The following is a 23,551-nucleotide window of genomic DNA, read 5'->3' as shown; positions in this document are numbered from 1 at the left end:
GAAAACATTCCTATCTCTTGTGAAATTTCCCCAGGATGTTTTTCTTTACTTTACAAAAATGGTGGAAAATGAATGAGTTCTTCTGTAAAATGCTGAGTGTTTGTTCATTGAGTGACTACAAATATTGTATCATACACTTAGAAGATGAGTCACAGATTAGACCTGAAGGCAGTATGATGCCGTGGAGCATCACTGAACTCACAGTTTCCAATCATAAATACAATTTGCTATGATTATTGTTATGTAGAAAATCACAAAGAAATTTGGACAAGGTGCATAGTCAGTTTACAGTTGTAAATCCTGTTCATTACGTTTATAAATATACACACTGAAGACTATTAAATCTAATTTTAAGCCCCGCTGTACCTTTTACTGATTAACAGGCATCTAGAGTTCAAATTTACATTTGTAGTAGCTTTAAATTGGCTAAATTTAAATTGGCTAACTTCAAACTTATCTGCCTGTTGACAGACACTATAGAGAAATGCTTTATGTCACTAACAGGGAGATGGACTCTCCACAGTGTGACTGAGTACAAAGATTTATGCCACTGTGAAATTATTTAAGCAAGTAAATTATCACAGTGGCATTCAGACACAGAGGAAAGCAGCCAAATCTTCTCATCAAGTTATAATAATTGTGGATGTAAAAGTATAACAAGTACTTTAGAAGTAGAGTTGGACATGTGCACGATCCAAGATAATCAGCTGGCCACATTGTTGTTCTGGGCAAGACCCTGATGGAGATTTTATTTTTTTGCCACTTATTACCTGTAAGGCCAACATCGTTGCAGCTGAGACCCTAAACTGGTTCAGGCCTGTTGGACACGACAGGGCCTCCATTTAGACCTGAGGGAGGGTAGGAGGCACAAAGGCGAGGATAGAGGAGAGAATGAAGGGAGTCTCTGTGCCTATTGAAGAGGATGATCCTCTCCAACCTAAGATCCGGAGACTCCTAAAGCTTGGACTCTTCCGCTCCGTCGGAAACTACGTGTCTTCACTAACGATTGCTGTCTTGTGTGAGCGTCTTTGAAAAGATCTGCAATCTATAGAGGCAGGCAGGGAGACGGAGAAGAAGGGAGAGATGACTCCAGTTAATCATTTCAGGGGGCTTGACTCAGTTTGTTACCGACCACCTTATTATTAAAAGATCATGTTGAACATGAAGCATTTATCTACTTATTTATTGCAGACAGGGTTGTGAGGTGAACATCCTGTAAAAGCAAATAGACGTCTCTGAAGGACAGGATACCCAGATCTGAAGCATTTATCTACTTATTTATTGCAGACAGGGTTGTGAGGTGAACATCCTGTAAAAGCAAATAGACGTCTCTGAAGGACAGGATACCCAGATCAGGACATGCTACCCCGACCACCCTCGGTCTACCTTTCCTGCTTGGCCTGCTGGATCCGTTCCAGGCCGTCAGGCCAGCTTTCCTCTGGGGAGGTTGTTCTGTAAGAGCCGTGTGGCAGGAAGCTGAGGGTCCTCCAAGACTCTTCGGGGGTCAGCATCTCATCCTTCCCCACCAGGGTCAGACCCGGCTTCAGGTCGTTCTGCAAGCCGAGTTGCTCTGCCTCTATTGTTAGGACAGGGCAGAAATATGCGCACGCTTCCTTTGTCTGTTTTCTGCTTGACCCGCTTTACTAGATTCTGATTTATAATGACAGGGACATGTGTTTCTGACATAAAGTGAGACTGGCCTCAAGCCTGCACTGAAACCTGTTGCCTTTTGCTTCCCATTGATATGATAATGAATTTAAGAAGGGCTAATAGAAACTCCTTTAGTTTCTGCCAATATACATTTAAGTATCAAGTCTGGCAACGAGGGGCCCACTCTAAGAAACTAGAATGCTTTATCTTTGTGCAACCTTTCCACATCAGCTCTCCACCGCCTAATAGGCAACGCCTTTGTGTTGCCTATTAATAACCTTAACAATATACACCTAAACAGCATTTTTATTTCCACAGCAGAATAACTAATAGTTACCCAGTTTTGTGGTTTGTCGTTTTTGTGTGTGTGTGTCAAATCTCCTGAATTTTCTCAAAGAAGAAAGTGTATTAATCTAAATTCTGTGAAGAACAAAAAGAGCTTTTCCTTTGTTTGAAACCTGAAATTAAGTTAAAATTATCACAAGCAAGACTCTTTTTTTATATATATGTGTTTGTAAAATCTTACAATCTGTCTTTTATTTTGAAGAATCAAGTAGTTGCTATGGAGACCTCAAGATGCCACAGTTCTCTAACAATAAACTACGCAGCTTTTTTGACCTTCCACATAACCTGCCGTCATTAAATATTCAAACCTCGACCTTCTTCCTCTCCATCTTACTGATTTAAGCTGCTCAATCATTACTCTGTCAGCAGATTTGAGGCACATTTAGCTGACTGGCTACTTTCTTGTTATCATTTAGTGATTTCTGAAGACTGATGTACATCAGTCTTATTTAATTTCAGATTTTTAGGCTTCTGTCATTGTTGTTTTTGCTCCTCTTGAGATCATTAGAAGTTATCAGCTGCATGTTAAATACTCCATACTCTTTCTCTAAGCTAATCCTTTAATATCTGCTTCATAAAAAGTAAGTACAAAACTCATTTAACAGAATAATGGTTTGAAGGGTTAACAACCTCCTTAATTTAAGTGTTTATTTTCAACATTTTGTAAAATGTGTTTCTAAATTCTCAAAACTGAATTCTGAATTACTTTATTCCATTTATGATTGCTCAAACTGAAAATGTCTTTTATCAACAGATTAAGTGAAGAGCTTTTAATTAATTGAGCTGAAAACCATAATTACAAATGCATTTACCTTTATGATTTAGAGAGGGACAGACAACACTGTTTCAAAACGATACAGAAAATCAGTTTTTGTGGCATCTACCGAGTGACAGGAGTTCTAGAAAAATCTAATTTTCCTCCCAAAATATATTTGTGATATTTTTCCAGCACGGATGAAAAACACACAAAAACACAATTTATGTTCATAGATGTTTAAAGGCTTACCTGTGACCTGCATGCCCCATCTTGATTTTCCACAGAGAAAATAGAAGAAAACTTTGTGATCATTTCTAAACTCTTGGACAAATACTCCGGTCACTTTTGGTCAAATGGTATAAATCACATCTGTAGAGATGCAGTTTGTTCACTTCATGCCATGAAATCTGCGTAAATTGACCACATTGGCCTCATAAAACTCGAAAAGCTATGAAAGTAATCTTGTCAGATTATCTTTCACAGCAGTGCTCTGTCTATGATGATAACAAGTGGAGAATAATGTGACAAGTCATCCTGTAAAAAATGTCTGCTGCTTGGAATTTCATAAGCTTCTTCTTCGAAGACTGTATGCTTCGCTTCCTGGTGCATAAAGGTTTGCACATGCAACCATAAACTGTATGTATGTTGTCTGTTCCACTTCTTTTAGGAATTTATGTTATAAACCAATACAAATTTGCGCAGAACTAAGAAGCGGAAGAAAACTTGGAGGTGCAAGGGAAATGATGCATTGTTTACAACATTTTTTACAAATCAAAATCTGAAAAGTGTGGTGTGCATTTGTATTTACCCCCCCTTAGGTCAATGCTTTTTACAACCATTCCTCTTTTAACAAAACTGTAAGTCTTTTGGGGCATGTATCTATTAGCATAACCTTTGCCAATTCCTCTTTGCAGCATAGTTCAAACTCAGTCAAGCTAGTAGAAGAGATTCTGTGAACATTGATATTCAGTTCTTGCCACAAATTCTCAATTGGATTTATATCAGGATTTTGGCTAAGCCTTTCTAACTTATGCATATGGTTCCGTCTAAAGCAACCCACTGTCTGTCGACATGTTTAGTGTCGTTCTGCTGGAAGTTGAATCTCCATCGCTGTCCAACACCTTTTGCAGCCTCAGGTTTTCATCCTGGCAGCTGCCACAGTGTTTCACAGTGAGGAGAGTGTGGTTATCCTGCTAACAGATTCTTTCTCCTGGCTGTAAATCGTTGCATATTCTCCAGAGTTAATAGGTAAGGTAAGGTAATTTTATTTATATAGCACATTTTCAGCAACAAGGCATTATTGTTTGTATTTGTATTGCCTTTATAAGGACCTCTATGCTGCCTCTTCGCTGCTTCTCTGATTAATTTTCCAAGTTCTTTAGCTGTGTTTTTTCACAAAATCTTCATTAATAAATATTCCTGACAGAACAGAGATTCATTTACTTACAGAACTAGATTTTATTTATAGATGAGGAGTAAAAATAGCAAATATACACATCATACTTTCTTGATTTTTATTTTTATCATTAAAAACATATTTTTTTCATTACCACTTAAAAAATGAACTACTTTGTGTCGATCTCACATGCATTCCTAGTACAAAAAATTGAAGTTGGTGTTTGTAAAGTGATATAATCTGAAGCCCTGTAATGCCAGATTTTAACACTTTATTTTAGCAAATATAACTAAGTTGAATCATATGTATATTTTGAATTTAGAATTAGTTTATAATCTATAAGGTATTGTTTCAGGTTACTTTTTCATATTGAAACAGAAATGAAGAGAGAAGAATGACCGAGTGCAGCTGCTGAACTTTATTGTTCCCAGTTAACAAAGATGTTTTTACTTATTCAAAATGAAGGCCCTGCTTCCTTATTCATATTTATTGAAATAGAACAGGTGTATCCATTTCCATTATTCATATAAAGCCATGCTACCAGGTATTACCTAGAGGAGAAAAAACAACAACACCCACTTCAAATCACTGATTAAGGATTAGCGCAATCCCTCTGTCTCCCTGCTGTTGCTGATTATATCCTATAAAAAGCTTATTAATGTCAAATTTGTTTAGTCTCGAAATGTGCTTTACAGCTAAACCTATACTGTGGCTTCATAAAACAATTTGCTTTACCATCACGCGATGGGGGACTGTGAAAAATATATTTAAGTGAGGTTCTCAAGATTACTCAAATACTGCTGCATGTGCCTTTAAGCTGCTGTTATATTTGTCTTGGATGGTTACTTACTCAGAAAATAACAAAATATTAACAAATTAAATAGCTGTTGGAGGCTGTGTATCATCAATTACCTTCCTGTATGAAACACATGCTAAAAATCAAATAAATGAACATTTATGGTCAGATCCAACCTAACAGGAGAGTAATGCAGGGTGAAGAGCACAAATATTACATCTTTACATTGTCTTATTTTAGTCACTTACAGTAGTTTTTAGTCTACTGTGAGACTAAAAACTCTTCACATATTTCATCATTGGAATGTTTTTTACTCATCATTGTTGGCACTGTCGCCATTAACCATTTCCTGTCTAAGAAATCTGATTTTTTTTTGTGTAAATGACCATCTAATGTAAATGTAACAATGATTTAAAGGTTAATAAAATAGTGCTCACGTACACTGCAATGGCATTTTTACACTGGACTTGATTTAAGCTACTAAAAGACTTTGGACCCTCTCCTTCCAGCCGTTAATGCCATCCTCCAGGACCAGCTAAACTGGAAGCCTACTAAAAACTACAGACTATTTTGGTCATCATTTGAGGAATGCATTTTGGTAATTAACACTTGAGATTTTTATATTGTTTGGGAGACTACCAAATACTCCTGTGGCTGATCCATTTTAGAAACATTTGTCCTCGCTGGATTCTTTGTGCGAGTGAGAGGGAAACAGAAGTTGAGGGTGCATTTCCTGCAGACATGTGCTTTGATTTCAGCTCTCCCAAACACAATAGGAGGAGAGACAGCCTTCTCCCAGCAATGCCTCAACAGGAAGAAGCATATTTACCGGACAGGAGAAAATACATTCCAGTAAGACTTAACAAGCCATCAGAGGGAACAGAGTGACACCAGAGAGAGTGTTTGTTTCTTCAGAGCACCTTTTCTTTTAATACAAATCAAAAATAATGTATTTACAAAATTCTTTCATGTTGCTGTTAGGAGGAAATTCAGAGACATTCACCATCCACACACACAAGCACACAACTCATACCCTCACACTGAGATGACTGTCAAAGTAGTCACCTTTTAATTGGACCTTTCACCAACTTGAAACCATTTGTCAGCTGCCATCTGTTTGTCTGTCTGGTCTGTTTGCAGGCAGTCACCCCCCCAACACTCTACACACCCCGTCTCTCTCTCTCTCTCTCTCTGTCTCTCTCTCTCTCTCACACACACACACACACACACACAAATTTACAATTTACAACATCTTATCTGACTCCAACACCTTCGCTCCAGACTGGCACTCCCTTCCTACATGCTCACTTGGAGACGTAACGTAGCCAGACATGGGGAAGATACCACTGGCTGATCCGGTGGAGATCACTCCTCAAGGGCTCACTAATGACAATAAGAACAGCGGTGGTCCAGTCCAGTTCAAAACGTCCACACAAGAACAAAGAGAAATTCATGAGCATTCCAGGAGTTTCCTCAAATAACAGAGTTTCATGCATTTTTCCTTGTTGTTCAGTTTCACTGGCCTGCCACTTGAAGAGAGTCTGGAGTTTCTATGTGATTCAATCCCCCCAAACAACAACATTCACTCCTCTTTAGTCCACACAGTCAGTGGCCTGGAGGGTGGGGGCCTACTGGGCAAAGGTGACACCCTGAAACCGATTGCAGATGATGCTGCAAAGTTTTGTCTTTCAACCTCTTCCCCCGCTGTGGTCACACCTTTGTGGCCAGTGACTGAGCTTCTGTCTTCTGTGAGGACATGGAGCTGTTTGGACTGGCATGCAGAAATTTCTTCAGATTGAGGAGGCAAAGGCACTGAGATCTGAAGCGCAGGTCAAAGAAGGCATAAAGGAAGGGGTTGAGGCAGCTGTTGATGTAGGCCAGGCAGGTAGCGTAGGGGTGAGCCAGCAGCAGGAAGCGCAGGAAGTCGCAGGTGGCGGGGACCAAGTCTACGTATGACAAGGCATCAGCGGTCTTCACAAGGTGGAAGGGCAGCCAGCAGACAGCAAACACCACCACCAGGGTGGTGATGATCTTCAGCAGTCTCCTTTTACGCTGATCCTCCTTTCGCAGGGTGTTGAAGTGGCGGGTGACGGTACAGCCGATGAAGCAATAGCACACCATCATCGCCAGGAAGGGAAGGAGAAAGCCAAGAGCCGAGGAGGAGATGCTGAGACCAGCGATCCACAGGTTCTCCTGCTCCTTAATGGTCACGACCAGGCTGAAGTCCATGGCACAAGATGTTCTGTTGGTTTGCTGTTCATACTTGGTGGTGCGAAACAGAAGAGTGGGGGCAGCCAGCAGACCAGACAGCACCCAGATGACTGCGAGCGAGGCTCGAATGTGTCGACGGGTGAGCAGCTGGGAGCTGGACAGGGAGTGGACGATGGCCAGATACCGGTCGAAGCTCATGCAGGTGAGGCAGAAGACACTGGCGTACATGTTGAGAAGCACCACGTAGCTGCTTATCTTGCACAGAGCCACTCCAAAGGGCCAGTGGTAGCCCATGGCGGTATAAACTGCCCAGAGGGGCAGAGTGACCACGAAGGTGAGGTCTGCTAGTGCCAGGTTGCCAATGTAGACGTCAGCAGCTCGCTGCTTGCCTTGAGCCCTCCACACGGTAAAGATGACGATCCCATTCCCTGAGAGGCCAAGGATGAAGATGAGCATGTAGAGCACTGGGATGACAGAGTACGACGGCGCCCACTCTGAATAGTCGCACATAGTGGAGTTCTCTGTCTCCTCGTAGTCGTAGTAGTCATAAGGAACTGTAGTGGATTCCATTTTCTTCTTTTCTTTGACTTAATTTGAAGAAAAAAAAAAATTGTATAAGGCAGATAGATCCACTGGAGCTGAGACACTGTGAAGTCTGTTGCTGTGTGTGAAATCTGCCTACCCTTATATACACACCCCCATCCGGGTCGCACCCTCCCACAACTCCTCCCCTCACGCCGATCTTTCCCTCTCAACACTCAGTTCCCCCATGAACATATCTGTCCATTCATTTCATTAGTGACTTAGCTGGAAAATACCCTAATAAGTCACTTTAAAAATACATTTTGGATTTTCAATTTGCATTTGAAAAATTACTCCCCACTGCTGTGCTTACATAGGAATTCGAAATGACAAAAATCTTAACTCTCTGGGTCCATTTTAAAACATATTTCTGTCATTTGTGAAAACGAGAGCTAGTAGGACATGTCTGGACAGCAGACTGATAGTAAAGCCTGCAGAAGTTTCATAAAGAACAGACATTTTAATATCAATAGGGGGCTGTTTTGTTACTGGAGCACCCTCATTTACCAGATGAAAAGGAAAACTGTCGGCATTTCTATGCCTGTCCTGTTTCCCCTGCGCATGTTGAAACATGCCAAAGAACAAAAATGGAAAAAAGAAGTGACTTTAATTGATATCATGTCCTCTTTTGATCACCTCCTAATGAAAATACTAAATAATAAGATTGACTACAACTTTGGACATAAATGTATTTGTGCTTTCAATTTAGAACTTATTGAAATATTTTTCTGAAGGTCTGCTAAAATAGTTTTTAAATATAACCAAATACTAAAATAAATAGAAATATTCCCCTATTATACAAAAAACTATTTTGTAAAACCTTGAAAAAAAATTATACAGAAACTTACACAATTCGAAATATATAGTTTTTGTTGCTTTTTGGACTAAGATATTGTTTGTCTTGTCTGGCTTGTTCAAATCACTGAAATAGCTGCATTTTTAAAAATATTTTTTTTAGAACAGTGTCTGGACAGATGTGAACTACTACTATTTCTACTTAAACCTATAAGAAAAAATGGTAAAGGACAACATAATGTGTATTTTGTTTTTTCTGGTATCTGATGCAAAAAATAAATAAATAACCAAAACACAAACCCTTGGAAAGCTGGACTTCTCTCTTACCAAGCTAAAATCCGAATTTTATTGCTCCAGACTTGGCCCTCAAAAATTAGTAAACTTTAAAAATTACCTAGATTTTTGTTTTAGATGCCATTAGTTTTATTTGAGATTGTTTTTTTTTTTTATCTGTAATTTCTAAACCAAACCTGTGTTGCTTGAGGATGCTGAGAATCATGAACCGCTCTTCTCTCAGGCTAATTCAGACACAACTACTATCGGACAGCACAGCTGAGTCATTCTGTAAGCTAAGCCAGTGGGTGTCTGATTTAGAAGATAGCAGGATATTTGTATCCTGAGGAAGAACAATTTATAAAGGAGAGAGGAAAAACTCCCGTCTGAATCTGCTAATCAACAGCAGGATATCTGAGCTCCACATTGCTAGCAGTTAGCATAGCGACAAGCACTGATTTGATGAGGAAATTGTGAAAACATGCCCTGCGACAGACTGGCGACCTGTCCGGGGTGAACCCCGCCTCTCGCCCGGAACGTAGCTGGAGATAAACACCAGCTCCCGAACCCATTAGGGACAAGGGTAACCAGAAAATGGATGGATGGATGGATGGATTGTGAAAACATAAAAACCTGACTCATACAGAATTGCAAAATATAAAGCTAGATAATGTAGCATTGATTGTTTTCTGTATGAGTTTTATAAAAACAATCCATGAATTCTTTGATTAGTTGTTAGCGTGAGTGGAGCTGCAAGCAGTGGTTAGCTTGACTCAAATGTAAACCAGATTCTCCAAATTTCTTTCTGCCCACTGCATGTAGGACAGTAATAATGTTTTCTTTATGACAGAAGTTGAAACATGGATATGGGAATGAAGTAAAAATAACATAAGAATTTTTCTGGTGTATTTTGGTGGGATCAGCTAGCTGTTGTTACAAAGCTTGCTACTGTTAGCATAACAAGTTTTATTCTGTATTTTAGGAATTAAATTATTTTTAATAAGAAAGAAAACAGGCAAGAGGTGGAAGTGTAAATAAACATTTTATCCATTCCACCTTAATTCCAAAACGTACTTTGTAAGAACTGAGTTTTTATTATCTCTTCAAGTGTTGCAAGAACAAAATTACACAACCATAAAATACATTAGTCAAACCTTAATCTTTTATTGAATGATGGACGACTTGAAGAGCTGGTCTCTCATTACCTGTATCAGCATTTGTCGACTCTATCCTACAGGAGATGCTAACTTAACTCAGTATGTTAGGAAATCAAATAGAACATCTGTGGAGGAAGCTAGATATTAGGGTATTGGCAACTTCCAACCTCAAAGACTTGGAGCCCACCATAGGGCTCCTTATCCCACCTTATCTATGGGTTATTAGCATACCTATGGTGGGAAATTAGCATAAAGCTAGTTAGAAATTATGCTTATTCTAATAACCAAAACACAAACCCCTGGGAAGCTGAACTTCTCTCTTATCAAGCTGATTAGTTTTATGCTGATTTATAACTAGCACAAAGCTAGTTACATTCTTGTCATTTCTAAAGCCAGTTAGAAATTACAAGAATGTTTGAGTTCTGTAATGTCATTAAAGATCTTTCCATTGATCGTTAAGAATCAATGGACACACCACACTCATCAAAATTGATACTGCTCTACCATAAAGTGAAAAGAAATGTTATTTTCTATAAAGCAGCACACAAAATTGAGTTTTCTAGATTCATTGCTGTTTAATGAGGGGGAAAAACCCTTTCTCTTTGTTAAAAGCAGTTTCTCAGTTTTATTTTCTGGTCCAGATGGGACTTCTCAAGTCTTCAGCATGCCACATCTCTCAGCGAAGCAGCAGCAGTGGCGCCGGGGCACTGACCTTTAGACACAACTACTGTATCACTCAACAATCTTCCCAAGCCATCCCCCCTTCCCTCCACCTATCATCCTACTCCTTCTGGCCCTCCTTAGTCATCCTCCTTTTTCCTCCAATTATGAAGATGAAGATTTATTCCTGTTGCCTCTGCTTTCACCAACGTCACTTACTCCCAGACAGCTGTTGTTGTTGCCTGTTACCGTGATTTGGGCAATCTGAAATCAAATTATTTTTGAGTGGCTCCATCCGGACAGCAGAAGGTGTCTCAGAGTGCTCTGGCAAAACCGGATAAAAGCAAACCGAAGTGGATCACAGGAGGCTTCCTATCGGTTCTCTGGTGCGACAGCAGTCTGTTTTTAGCTCCTTTGTTTGATGGGGAAATAAAGCACAAGTGTCCTGATGATTAATCCATCTATAAACTTTTTTCTCCCACAGTCTGCTCATTAGAGCTACTGTACATAAATGCACTAAGGCTTAAGTGATGCTGAAAGGCTATTTGTGCAAGAAGAGGAACATATTTGCTCTGCAAGAGTGAGAAGTTCCAGTTGGACAAAGCTGGTGTTGTTTTGCAGCGCGTCCACCAAGTCGCCCAGCATGCCACCAACTCTGCTTCCACAGCATGCAGCTCTTGTTTTCTCTCCTAATTACCCACCTGTGTGTCATATTAATTACCGTTGTTGTTCTCCTCACGTGTGGCCTCATGTTGCAAGCCACACACCATGCACAGAGAAAACCTTTATATTTGTTTTGCTTTTTTTGGTATTTCTCTCTCTTTGTTCGATGGCCATCCATCAGTTGCTGCATTTCTGTAAGACTGAAGAGAAAGACTTTTGCACTAGGACAGAAATGAGCAGCAGCAGCAGCAACGTGTGTTTCAAGGCTTTGATCTATTATTGTGACAGAGTTCTCTCTTGTTTATGAGGCTTTTTTTTAGTGATGCTTGTCACAGTCGGGGAGTGTGAGGTGTGTGTTCTTGTTGTTTAGGTGTTTGTGGAGGTCCGACAGTTGTTTGATGTGCGTGTTAAGCTGTCAGACCACATGTCCTGTTCAGAGACAGCTGGCTCTTCGAAGTGTGTGTGTTACTTCTGATCTGGAGAACTCTGACTTGAATTTATCTTAAAATTCATGACGTTAACACCTGAGCCAATACTAACAGCTCTCATGGTAATTGGCCCCGCTGGGCAAAAAAATAAGCAATAATATGAAGGGTAAAATCCACTTTTAATTATTAGCTGCTGTTAAAGCTAGCACCTCCAGCAGACCTTAAATATTCCACCATTTGGGTTTCATTTGCCAATTCACTACTTTTCCTTCAGTCGATAAGGAGAACGACACCATGTTGTGAGACAAAAAAGCCCCCAGGCTCAGAGATGTTCAAACCTTTTCACCACTATGTTAAAACAGACTCTAACTCATGAGGAATTGGAAAAAAAAAAATATTTCTGAGGCCGCTTCTCCGCAGGGAACTTGAGCAGAGTTGATGGGGATATGTATGGAGGAAAACAGGGTGATCCTGGAGGAAAATTGCTAGAAGCTGCAAAAAACTTGAGACAGAACTGCAATAGAATGGATTAAATCAAAGTATACTAGTGTGATATAACGGTCCAGTCAAAGCCCAAACCTCAGATCAGAGGCAAAGATTTAAAGTTCCGTTTACAGGACTTCTCTGTGTAATCTGAGTGAGCTTGAGCTCAAGGACATGTACAATTTTCTGTCTTTAGATGTACAAAATTGGTACACTGCAAGAGTCTTGCCAAGTATTTGTGGTCTAGTTTCTAGTGCAAATATCTTAATACATTTGAAACAAAACTAACTTACAAGTAAATTTTCAGCAAGAAATAAGAGGTTTAAGTAAAAAATTCCTTAATGTTGATGAAAAAGTATTAGAAACTTGTACTTTCAAATCTTATTTCCAGTGGTAAGACTAGAAAATAGACCAAAAATACTTAGTAAGAGTTTGTGCTTTTGCAGTATAGTGACATTTTCTGAAAAACTTGCATCTAGAAAAGGTGAATCTGCAAAATGCTAACTCGGGGAAGCTGCATACAAATGTATGACATTCTTTTATTTTTTTTAATTGATATTTGTAAAATAAACTTTAAAAATCAAACCTTCAACTACATGGAGCTAAGTGTTGATCTATTATGTAACATTCTAATAAGATACATTGAAGATCTGGTACAACATGACAAAATACAAAAATGTTCCAGGTGTATAAAAACTTTTGCAAAACACTGCAACTTAAGAGCAAATCTCCTCACGGATTCTCCTTTAAGTAAACATCTTCTAAATCTGTTGTTGACTCATTCACCTCCAAAGCCGGGGCAGGATCCACACAGGTGAGTATATTTGGATGGCACTCTGGGCGGCCTGCAGACCAGAAAATTTATGCCACATAGTCCTTGTGCACAAGCGGAAGTGGAAACCATAAATTGAACTTTACTGCTCACCCAGGGAGGATCCCATTGTGTTTGTGTTTTGCTGAAAACACTCAGTTATAAGAATGAGCTTTGTGTTCACGCCGGAGAAAATAGTTCCTGCATTAAAACCTGCTGGCTGTTCAGATTTTGAACGCCAAAGGATGAGTTCCAGTCAGTCTGGTTGCATTTTTGAAGAGTCAAACATCTTTGTGGAAAACAGCTCATAAGTTCAACTCAATAGGAAGAAGAAATAAAACAAAATACATATTTTGGTATGTTCACAATCACAAGGACGCCAGGAGATATAGTGGTCTTCTTCTCTTTCATTTGACCTCTAAACAACGCAGCAGCAGCTTCCTTTAACACCCCACTAACCTCCTGCCCTGCTGACTGCGACTCAGTTGACCGGGAGAGTCTGTTGATAGAAACCTTCCTGCTTCCAAAATGTTGTCGTCATCTGAGCCAAGTGAAAAATATTTACCGGGAATGAAAGCGAGGAAAGAAGGAGGGAAAACAGTTTTTACAAAAAAGTAAAAATAGCTGACGCTTTCCATCAGGGCTGCCAGTAAATATCTGAGGTTTGCATCACGGCGGGGCGCCTCTTAGGAGACGAAGAGGCGCCCCGCCGTGACAAGTTTCAACTGGAGAGGCTCATTTATCTGATGAAGAAGCAGACCGGAGACACAAATCATGTCAGACACACTGTTAGCTCTCTGTCTGACACGAGATAACTGATAAGTTAGGAGGCTTTTTTATTTGATGATGAGATCAGTGTCACTTTGTGAAATTAGAGAACAAATACAACAACTGACAAAAGTTTAGAGAGGAAAAACAACTTGCAGCAACATTGTTGTTCCATATTTTGGTTTATGATTTTCTTATTGCAGCTTAAAGTCCTGTATTTGAAGTTACTGTATAGATTTTTCACTTTTACTTGAGTATCCCCAGCCCGGATAAACATATGTAAAGAAGATAATATTTAAAAACCCTGGATGATAAAGACTAGACCTGATATAGAGCCACAGGGCTGTGATAAGTGTTTTTACCTTTTTTTGGTTTTCTTCTGTTTTTCAAATTTAAATATTTCGGCTTATCAAACAAATTTTAATATCAGACAAAGATAACCCAAGTAAATATTAAAATCAGTTGTTTTTTTTTTATTTAAATGGAAAATTGAACATCCAAACAAATCTGCCCTAATCTGGAAGTATATTTATTTATGTTCACTGTGAGGAAAAGTTTAATATTGGATCTTTAGCATCACAGCTTTACTGCTCTCAAAATAAAATGTGTCTCGGTTTGTACAGTACGGATGCAACATTTTTTATGTTCTGTTATATATCTTTTCTTTACTTACTTAGATTGCATAAACATATTTTTCCCTTGTGTCCACATTAAACATGGAAGGAGTTGCTCACAACAACGAACTCTTCTCCACATCTCTTTTCCATCGCATGCTCCTATCCATTCAGTCATACCTTCGACATACTCATATTTTTTTACTGGATGTTTTGTGAATATCACATGACGAAAGCAGAAGATGTGTGCTCGACATATCCAGAAATTATTTAGGAGCAAAAAAAAAAAAAAAAAAAGCCCAAATCGGATTTGGAGCATTAATTAAATCTCGTTTCGGTGCCCTGAATGGAGGGGTGGTGAGGGACGTGTAACATGAACTGTGTTGTATGGATCGTTACGTTTCTCTGAACTTCACATAGTTTTGAAACATAAGACGTCAGTATAGTTTAAAGGTTGCGAGAGGCACACATAAAGAACACGCCCAGAAATCCTTCATCTTAATGCACAATGAGAAGGCCGTGACTGAAGTGGATGCAACACAATAGGCTTTTGTAATTTCAAACCAAACGTCCTGCTGAACATATGCTTTTGTCATTACTCTCATTTATTGTAGCCTATGAGGTCAGCTGCTGATGTGAGTAAAAAAAAAAAAAACCTTCACTGTCTCCTGTACACATGGTGATTAAAAACCAGTCCATTTTCTTTTACCGTAAAAGAAAATGTTTAACCTTAAATTTATATTGAGATGGATCAGCTGAGATTTGGACCTGATGGGTTGTAATATTGTTAAGTGAGTTAAAAACAATATAAAATTATAACAAAAAAATAAAGTTACTGAGAAAGACTGTTTTAGTATTAATGGATTCTCCGGTGGAAAAGCTCAAACTACAGGAAACAGAATGAAAAAAGGCAGCACCAAAGATATTGAAACTAAAACCACATATAACAACAACGATGCATGAAAAGAAATCGTGAAGAGGTGAGGGACTGAATAAAACAATAAGCTGCAGACAGAAGGCCTGCAAATCATACCAGCATGTCTTCTCTGTATTTAAATGCCTCAGTGAAATCATGAATGTTGAAGCTGCTGCAGTGCATTTCTAAAGTCTGATCATCAGCACAGGTTTCTCATGAATCAGTTTTAAATGCTAGTTGTGTTGTTATTTTTGCAGGTTTGAACAAATACAAAACATACAACTGCAAAAGATTTCAACAAACAAGAGCTGCCTGAACAGGTTTGAATTTCCTTGGGACTTTCAAGAATCCATGCAGGTTCAAATAAATATCTTATTTTCTGGACTAGAGAGCGCACCATACTATAAGCCGCACCTCATATTATACGAGCCAAAAGAAAGTTTTCAAAAGCCTGGAGAATACAATCATTTAGTTTAAAGTTGGGTCAAGCATTTAGGGTCAAAAGAAGCATGAAATGTCGACTTGTTTCTGCCGGGTGAGCAGTGAATTGTGTAATTTTAAGAAATTAGTCTATGATAATGATAACTAACAACCAGCTAACCCATGTTACTTCTATGAGCTTGGATCTGCCAGTAAATAATTTATTTAGCTTCTGTAAATCCAAATTCATGCTGGAATTATGTTTTTGAACATCTTTTTTCAGTAAGTTTTTTTAAAATGAACTCCCTTGACCAACTACCTCCGAAACACGAAAATAACATTTATCTTTCTCTCCAATTAGAACGGTTGGAACAACCGTACAGGACACAGACTTTAGGCATTTTGATGCTGGATCAATAGAAATAAATGGGCTGCATTTACGTCCGGCCCTCCATCTGCATTGGGTGAAGTCGGTGCTACTCATCTGAAACCCAGAAACTGCAGCAGTTTTTAACTCATGGCAGGTTTGACACATTTAGGTTCCAAGGTTATTCTGTTTTGAAACCTATAATCATCTCTTTGTTTTGTTCACATTCAAGATCATTTAATAGATATAATAAATCTAAGTTTTGATGTTTAAATGGCTTAAAATTGCAAACCCGTCTACTCAGTCTGACTAAAATCACCTCAAAACCTAAACTATTTTACAGTGTGTGACCTAATTTCAGTTTGCCAAGCTGGGGCCGATGTTTACTTTGGCGTTATCATAACCCGCTGATGCTTCTTCTGCACCCCATCAATGTCTTATCAGGGCCTCAGCAGCTCTCCTTCGCTCTCACAATCACACAAACACACAAACTTACACAACTACAGCGCTCCCCTCTTCTCCTCCTCTCCCAGTGTGTATCCTCTTCAAGCTTCCAGCTTCCTTGCTGAGGAAAAAGAGGACTAGATTGACAGGAAGAGAGCAGACAGTGGGGATGTGACACAACAATGGCAGGAAGTAACTTCAGATTGATGCAGATGAATGAAAAACACCATCGACACGGCAGAAACGACTTAACAAACATCCCATGCAGAGGTAAACACGTAACAAGCAGTGCCAAGGGGCTTTTACAAGGCGCATGTCTCATTATGGACTAAAACAACAAAACATTTGGCCACCAAACAGGGAGAATCCAGTTTCAAAGGTTCCACCAGTTTTACTTTGCCTGACCTTAATCGACCCGGTGCAAACGTTTGAATTGTGAGGTGCATTTGCATCTTGTGGCAGTAAGTTTATTTACTTGTTTTTCTTTAACAACAACTGATCCCAGATTCTTTACCCCTAAAACATTTGTAGTCCAAAAGTGTAACAGAATGACTTTTTTTGGAATTAGCTGCTTCCTTTGTGTTTAACTGAACACAATGTGATAAAATAATGAACAAAGTCATTTATTTTCATTTATGCAAAGAAAATCAATGGAAAAAAACAAACAAACAAAAGAATAACAGTAGCAAAATATATTTACATGTTCAAAGGAGTGGACATGAACTTATTTTTACACCCACTCATCTCACATTTGTAGCATCACCCAATAAATTACTACTCATGTCAATTTGGTTTTAACATTATTTCTTAGTTTATATTTTCTATATTCATATCTATAGTTAGCAAGCATCATTTTTGTCGAATAAGCCTTGATTTTAAAAATACTCCACAAATATTTGATGAGGTTGAGGTCTGAAGCTTAATGTCAGCCATCTTGGTCCGTTCCTAAACTAATTGTGATGTGTATTTGAGACAGTTGTTCAATTTGAAAATCCAATTGTGCACAAATTGTTTCCAAATTTCCTTTTTCTAAATTACACCCTCTTTGCACAGTGAAACAGACCCACAGCATGATGCTGCCACCACCACAGTTCTCGGTCTGAACGCCTCACCTTTAATCCTCCAGAGATATTAGCTATCCACTTTGATTCCTTTTGGACAATTCAAATCTCTTTTAATACAAAAATACAAATCTTTTCTTATTTTTACCTCATATTTTATGAGCTTATTTAACTGAGTCAAATTTCAAAATTACTTGTTTTGTTGCTGTGTTTGTAATTTGGCTTGTTTCAGCAAAACAGGTCTCTTTTGTAAATGAAATCCTGGATCTCAAGGAGACAACCTGCATAAATAAAGGTCTAAGAAAAATACAAAACTTTGAATGCTGAATGCCTCACCTTGTCTTCTCTAAACACACTTCTTGTCATTGCTGCCAAATTCTTCAGTATCATAAAACACGTCATGTTTTACAATATTTTATGTGAGCCTGAACATGGACATTTTGGATTGTTGTCTTGTTTGACCCTCTATGCACTCAGACTCATAAAAAACATCCATATTCTTCTGTAACTGGAAAATGTTCAATTTTTTATGATCAAGAGCACATATTTGGATTTTGAACATTATTACTAGCTCTAAAATTCACTAGCCTGATACATTTTTGGCTCCTGAGAAAAGTACCAATAAAAAAAAAAAATTGTTGAGTGGCAGATTTTCAGCTTTTGAAATTCAAGGAAAGCTCCCCAAAGCAGCATGTTCGTTGGCAAGATGCAGATAATTTTATTTTCAGGAGTAGGAAATATGTGATTGAAATAAAACCAACAAATGGAAACAATTCCTTAACGATTGCATGAACGATCACAGGGGGATTGAGTTGGATTTTGTCCTCTGATATGCATTGCATGTCCCTGTGGGGACAAAACAGGCACTGAAAGTTAAAGCAAAGAAAGGAAGAAGTGAAATGTAAACAAAAAGCTCTATCTCTGTAGGCTTCCTCTTGATAATATGGCCAGGCACGTACAATAACAAGCAGAGCTCATTCTCTGCTAAACCAAAGCCCTTTCACTTGGCTGAGCTTTTATTCCTTCATTATGGCAGAAACATCTAAACTTTCCTTCTCAAGCTGTAGGTTTGTTTTTCCTCCTTTATTATTTTTAGATTCTCACAGTTTTACGCCTCTAATCAAGAGTTTCTTGGAAGAACGGTGCTGGACATCTGATTCAGGAGGAAAGTGAGCAGGTTTTACACTCATGAGAAACCCCACAACCTTTCAGAGTCTTAAAACTGCAACAGTTTATATGTTTATTGGCTTCAGCTTTAATTTGTATTCATAGAAACACAACAGCCTGGCCTTCTGTCTAATGAGCTTTGGGCTGTAAGAGAGGGCACAGCTTATTTATTTCTTTACAGGATTGCAAAAACTTACTTGAATGCAGGAGCATCAGGAAGAAAAGGCAAAACGGTGCAAATTTTCTTACAAAGCAAATTTCAGGTTAGAATTTGTGACAAGAGTGTGAAATTGGATGCATACAATGCCAAATTGTGATGGGGTCATATGCTGAAGAATCTAAAGATGAATTAGCACTTTGTCGCAGCCATTGCTGTCTCTAAAATGCTTCATAAATCAGTAATAGTCGTAGAAGTAATGAGATGTAGCAAAACTCAAGTCTATGATGGAGCAGAAGGGAAGATTAAAGGAGGAGAAAGGGAAGATGTGATATGAAGATCTACTCTAAAATGTGAGATACAATAGCATATATAGAATAACAAAGAGGAAGAGGAACACCTTTAACCTATTAAATCACACTTGGCATAATTTGTCCAGTTGGGAGCAGGTGTAAAAAAAGATCCGGGGGATCCCCAGCTGGAACCGAGCCAGCGGTTCGCTATCATTTCCTGATACAATTTATAACCCAGAGTCCAAAAATCTGACGGATCTGAGATCATTAGGACTGCAGCTACCGTCAGCCTGAGAATGATCAAGAAAGGACGCACAAGCTTCCTGCCCACTGTCCACAAAGAAAGCATCTGTCTGACCTTTGACACCTTCCACTCCGCTTCCTGTCCCACACGTGCAGCCTACGCTACTTCAAACTTTTCACTGCAGCTTCTGGCCCCCAAACACGTGGAAGGTCACAAACAGGAATGCCTGCAAGATTTGAGCTCTTAGTTATTCTGAGTAAATGTCTGTCAGGATTTAGGAAAGTGTTTTCCTGTCTGAAAAACATGGAAGATCTTTCAACTGATAAGGATTGCAGTTTGAGAGAGTTGGCATTTCCTACTTGTTTCAAGAAAGCAACCTTTAAGTTATACAACACTTAAAAGTTGTTTTTTTTCTAAATTGTTAGTAATCCCACTTTCATGCTCTAGTTTTATTTTCTCTAAAATTTCAACGGCTTCCATTCCCATTTGTAACCGTGTAACCTTAATTGCTCAGAGGAAAATCCCATAAAGTTTACTCACGGTGGGTTTTTAGTTTCAAAACCCCCTGACCTTTGGCCCCTCTAATCGGGCTGGGGGCGTGACGGGGGGTGGCAGGTGGGGATAAAGCTGCAGATCTTCAGTCCTTGTTACCGAAAAGCTTTAGAGGAGCTTTACCGCTCGCGATACTAGACTATAATCTCCCAGACACTTCACACATATGGCATCGTGAGATCATCCACCTTGATGTGCTCGCCACATCCCCAAAAACAGCTACAGAGAATAAACAGAGCTCACATGCAAGGTATACTCTTACTTACAGTTTATTTGTGTATGCCGTGATAATTATGGACCAACATTAATAGATACATTTCAAAATCTGGTGGCAACAGACGTTATGTGTAACTCAAGGAGAGGAGATACTTTTTTCCTTAAATAGAGTTTTCTATGTTTTCTTCACCTGGAAAGAAGAAAATAATCAAACGAGGCAGTTTTATTTATAGTGACCACAACGCTGATATTATAAGTAGACTGTTTGAATTAGGTCTTCAGGCTTCTGGTATACAGACATGATGCAAAGATAGTGAAGGCTTCAGTGTTGGTTTTTATATAGCCTTAAAGAAGTTGAAAAATTACAGAGTTTTAAATATAATTAATGGGACGACAAAGAGGTCAACTGTATATACGGCTCTGGAAAAAATGAGGAGCCCACTGCACTGAACCCCAGTGAAAAGCTCCTGGTTTTTCCACCAAATATTGATTTCTGAACCCGAGTTAAAACATTAGTAATATTGTTTCTAAATGACTATGAACTTGTTTTCTTTACATTATTAAAAAAGCACTGCATCTTTTTGTTATTTTGGCCATTTCTCATTTTCTGCAAATAAATACTACGTTTTTGTTAGGAATTTCAGAGACATGTTGTCAGCAGCTCATAGAATAAAAGAACAATGTTCATTTTACTCAAACCTATAAAGATTAAAATCAGAGAAACTGGGAATTCTGCAGTGGTCTCTCAAAAAAAGTGATCAACAGGAAATGAAGCAAAAAATAATAATAATACGCAACTTATCACAGCTGGTAGAGTGTTTTTGCCAGTTCATATACACTCAGCAGCCTTGATCATAATCCTAGAGAGAAGTTGTGGGTCAATCTATAAAGAGTGAGGCGACCAGTTCTGTCAGGAGAAATTGACCAAACACACTATTGTGAGAAACTTGTGGAAGGAAACCCAAAAGATTTGACCCAGGTCATACAGTTTAAAAGACAATTATTCCTGATACTGAGCAAATATATGTAAACTTTTCAAATAAAAACATGTTCTCTGACATTTAGCAAATAGAAATCATTTTGCTGATTCTACCTGAAAACAAGTAATAATAGTGAGAAAAATATGTGCATGTGTTCTTTCATATAGTATATGTAAGCTTGTGAATTGTTGCACCTTTTTATTCGTTTTCCAATAACAGATTTGTTTTTCATTTATTTTGTGTTAAAAATACTTTACAATGTTTTAAAAACTGGTATTTTTAGAGGAGTGTGTATGGTTTTGGGTGCCACTGTGTCTGGTTGCTGACTTCAAACGTTTATTCATGATCTAGATCTCTATATCTGTAGATTGTGGATCATATTTTGCTGCATCAACAAATCTAGCAGCAAGACGTCGCCTCAAACATGACTCCCAGCTTGGGTGTTTATGTGTTATTAATATAACACATATAATATGTTGCATGCATTTCTCCAGTGAATGTACTGAATACATATGGAGATGACATTTTTATATTGATTTCCTCAACTTTGGTTGACATTGTCTATCTAAAATAAGCAAAAATATTTCCTAAACAAAACTCCAAAATGACTCCGATAACCTGTGTGTGCAAGTTTGGTGACCCAGAAATAAAATAAAAAATTTTTTCAATTTGAACTTTTGGAACTAATATTGGAGAAAGCAAGAGCTCCCATATTGCCTATGAGAAAAGCAACTCCACAGCTCCACTCAGTTTGTTTCTGAATGTGGTTTTGGGGGTAAGTCTGGGTCACGTCTCCACCCCCATCTCTGCAGATTAGCCATAAAGACAGTCTCCCATTCGACCCCCCCCTCTCCTAGGGCTTTGGGTCTAGCCAGAGACATTGAGCACTGCAAAAGTTGAAAACAAACAGATGGGAGTTGAGAATGGGTTGTGATTAAGGGCGTGGTAGAAACAAGAGAGGTTAGGACAGTTTGTAATGTTTGCAAATAAGCAAAATGCAAAGAAGTGACGATGAAGATGATGAGAGGAGACAAACAAGGATGCCACAATGACAGGCATCCTTTAGCAATATGTGTGTAAAGTTTTTTATGGGAATTTAAAAAAATTAAGTTTTGAAGGAGGAATTTCACAGAAGGGAGCATGAAAGATATTTATAATCACTTCCGGTTGTTGGGTTGTGGGTAAAACCTTGTTTTTAATATTGTTCAATTAGCATGTCACCAAATGTCTTGAGAGAAACTCTATGAAAGCACTGGGAGAAACCTTCCAGCATTTAAGTGACAGGAGTAATCCAGTAAATCCAGATAAACTGGAATGTCGCTGATGGGAGGGAAACTTAAAATGTTGGCTGTAGCGTTGCTGGACCACAGCTGAGGTTTGTTGGTGGACCGGGCAGAATAAGAAGGCCTGTATGTATGCGGAGGACTCCATTCAGAGACCAAAGGCTGATGGCTGCGTGACGAGCTTCAGACAGTGCTGTGGGAATTTAGCCTATTTGAGATGCAAATGCCTCAAAGAGCTGAAAGAGAGGGAGGAACAGGTGTCCGAGGAAGTGTGCCGCAGCACGGGTGAGGGAGGGAGGGCGCTGAATGATAACACAGAAGCCATTCAACTGCTGGCTCCTGTCTTTGCTTGACTTTTACCCCTTGTCTTAATTTCTTATTTTAAATTAGCGATGCATGAAAAAGAGATGGATGTGGGGTGAGCTGTCATAACAGCTGAATCCCAGTCAGTGGAGGAAAGGTGAGTTGTAAATTGTAGAAAAAAAAACACATGATGTTTTCACAATGGAAAATCTCTTTAATGGAACAATCCATAAGATTAAGGGCGATCTATGTGAAAAGCTGCAGAATGTGAGAATACGGCTTATTCCAGGTTGTTGGACAAACTAAAAGATGCGATCAGTATTTTATCTGTCTGATAGTGGCCAAAATGTAAAAATGGAGTAAGACAGCAGCCAGCCTTTGAATATACAAACAACAAAATTCTTGAAAAGCATCCATCATCTTTAAATGCATAATCAAACAAGTTTCAGATAATAATGCTTCTATACACTTCACCCAGAACTGCAACTTCAGCACATTAAAAATCAGAAAGTGCTCTTTGCAGGTTCTTGAAGTTGGTAAATTATACATTCTCCAGTAGGCAAGCTGGAGAAGGAGAGTTTTGAAAATGCATAAAATGTATGTGCTGAGAACGTGATTGAAGTTATCTAAGTTTGGTATATGCCAGACTCCCTGTTAATTAGAGAAGCGCACACATCTCCAAATTGCAAACATAGGAAATAGCCAAAAGCACAAGACAATATTGAAGTCAGCATCATATATTCAATTAAACCTAATTCT

The 23,551-nt window shown here is 38.7% G+C and overlaps 1 protein-coding gene across 1 annotated transcript; it reads right to left on the bottom strand.

Moving 5' to 3' along the window:
• Positions 1–5,846: 5,846 nt before the first annotated feature.
• On the bottom strand, positions 5,847–7,804 carry aplnrb (apelin receptor b). Its single transcript, XM_044144125.1, has one exon. It carries the CDS (start codon positions 7,723–7,725, stop codon positions 6,655–6,657), a length of 1,071 nt encoding a protein of 356 aa, XP_044000060.1. The 5' UTR covers positions 7,726–7,804; the 3' UTR covers positions 5,847–6,654.
• Between the last annotated feature and the right edge of the window lie 15,747 nt (positions 7,805–23,551).

The sequence above is a fragment of the Gambusia affinis genome, linkage group LG17 (assembly GCF_019740435.1).
Source record: "Gambusia affinis linkage group LG17, SWU_Gaff_1.0, whole genome shotgun sequence".
NCBI lineage: Eukaryota > Metazoa > Chordata > Actinopteri > Cyprinodontiformes > Poeciliidae > Gambusia > Gambusia affinis.
This window is presented reverse-complemented; position numbering and strand designations above follow the sequence as displayed.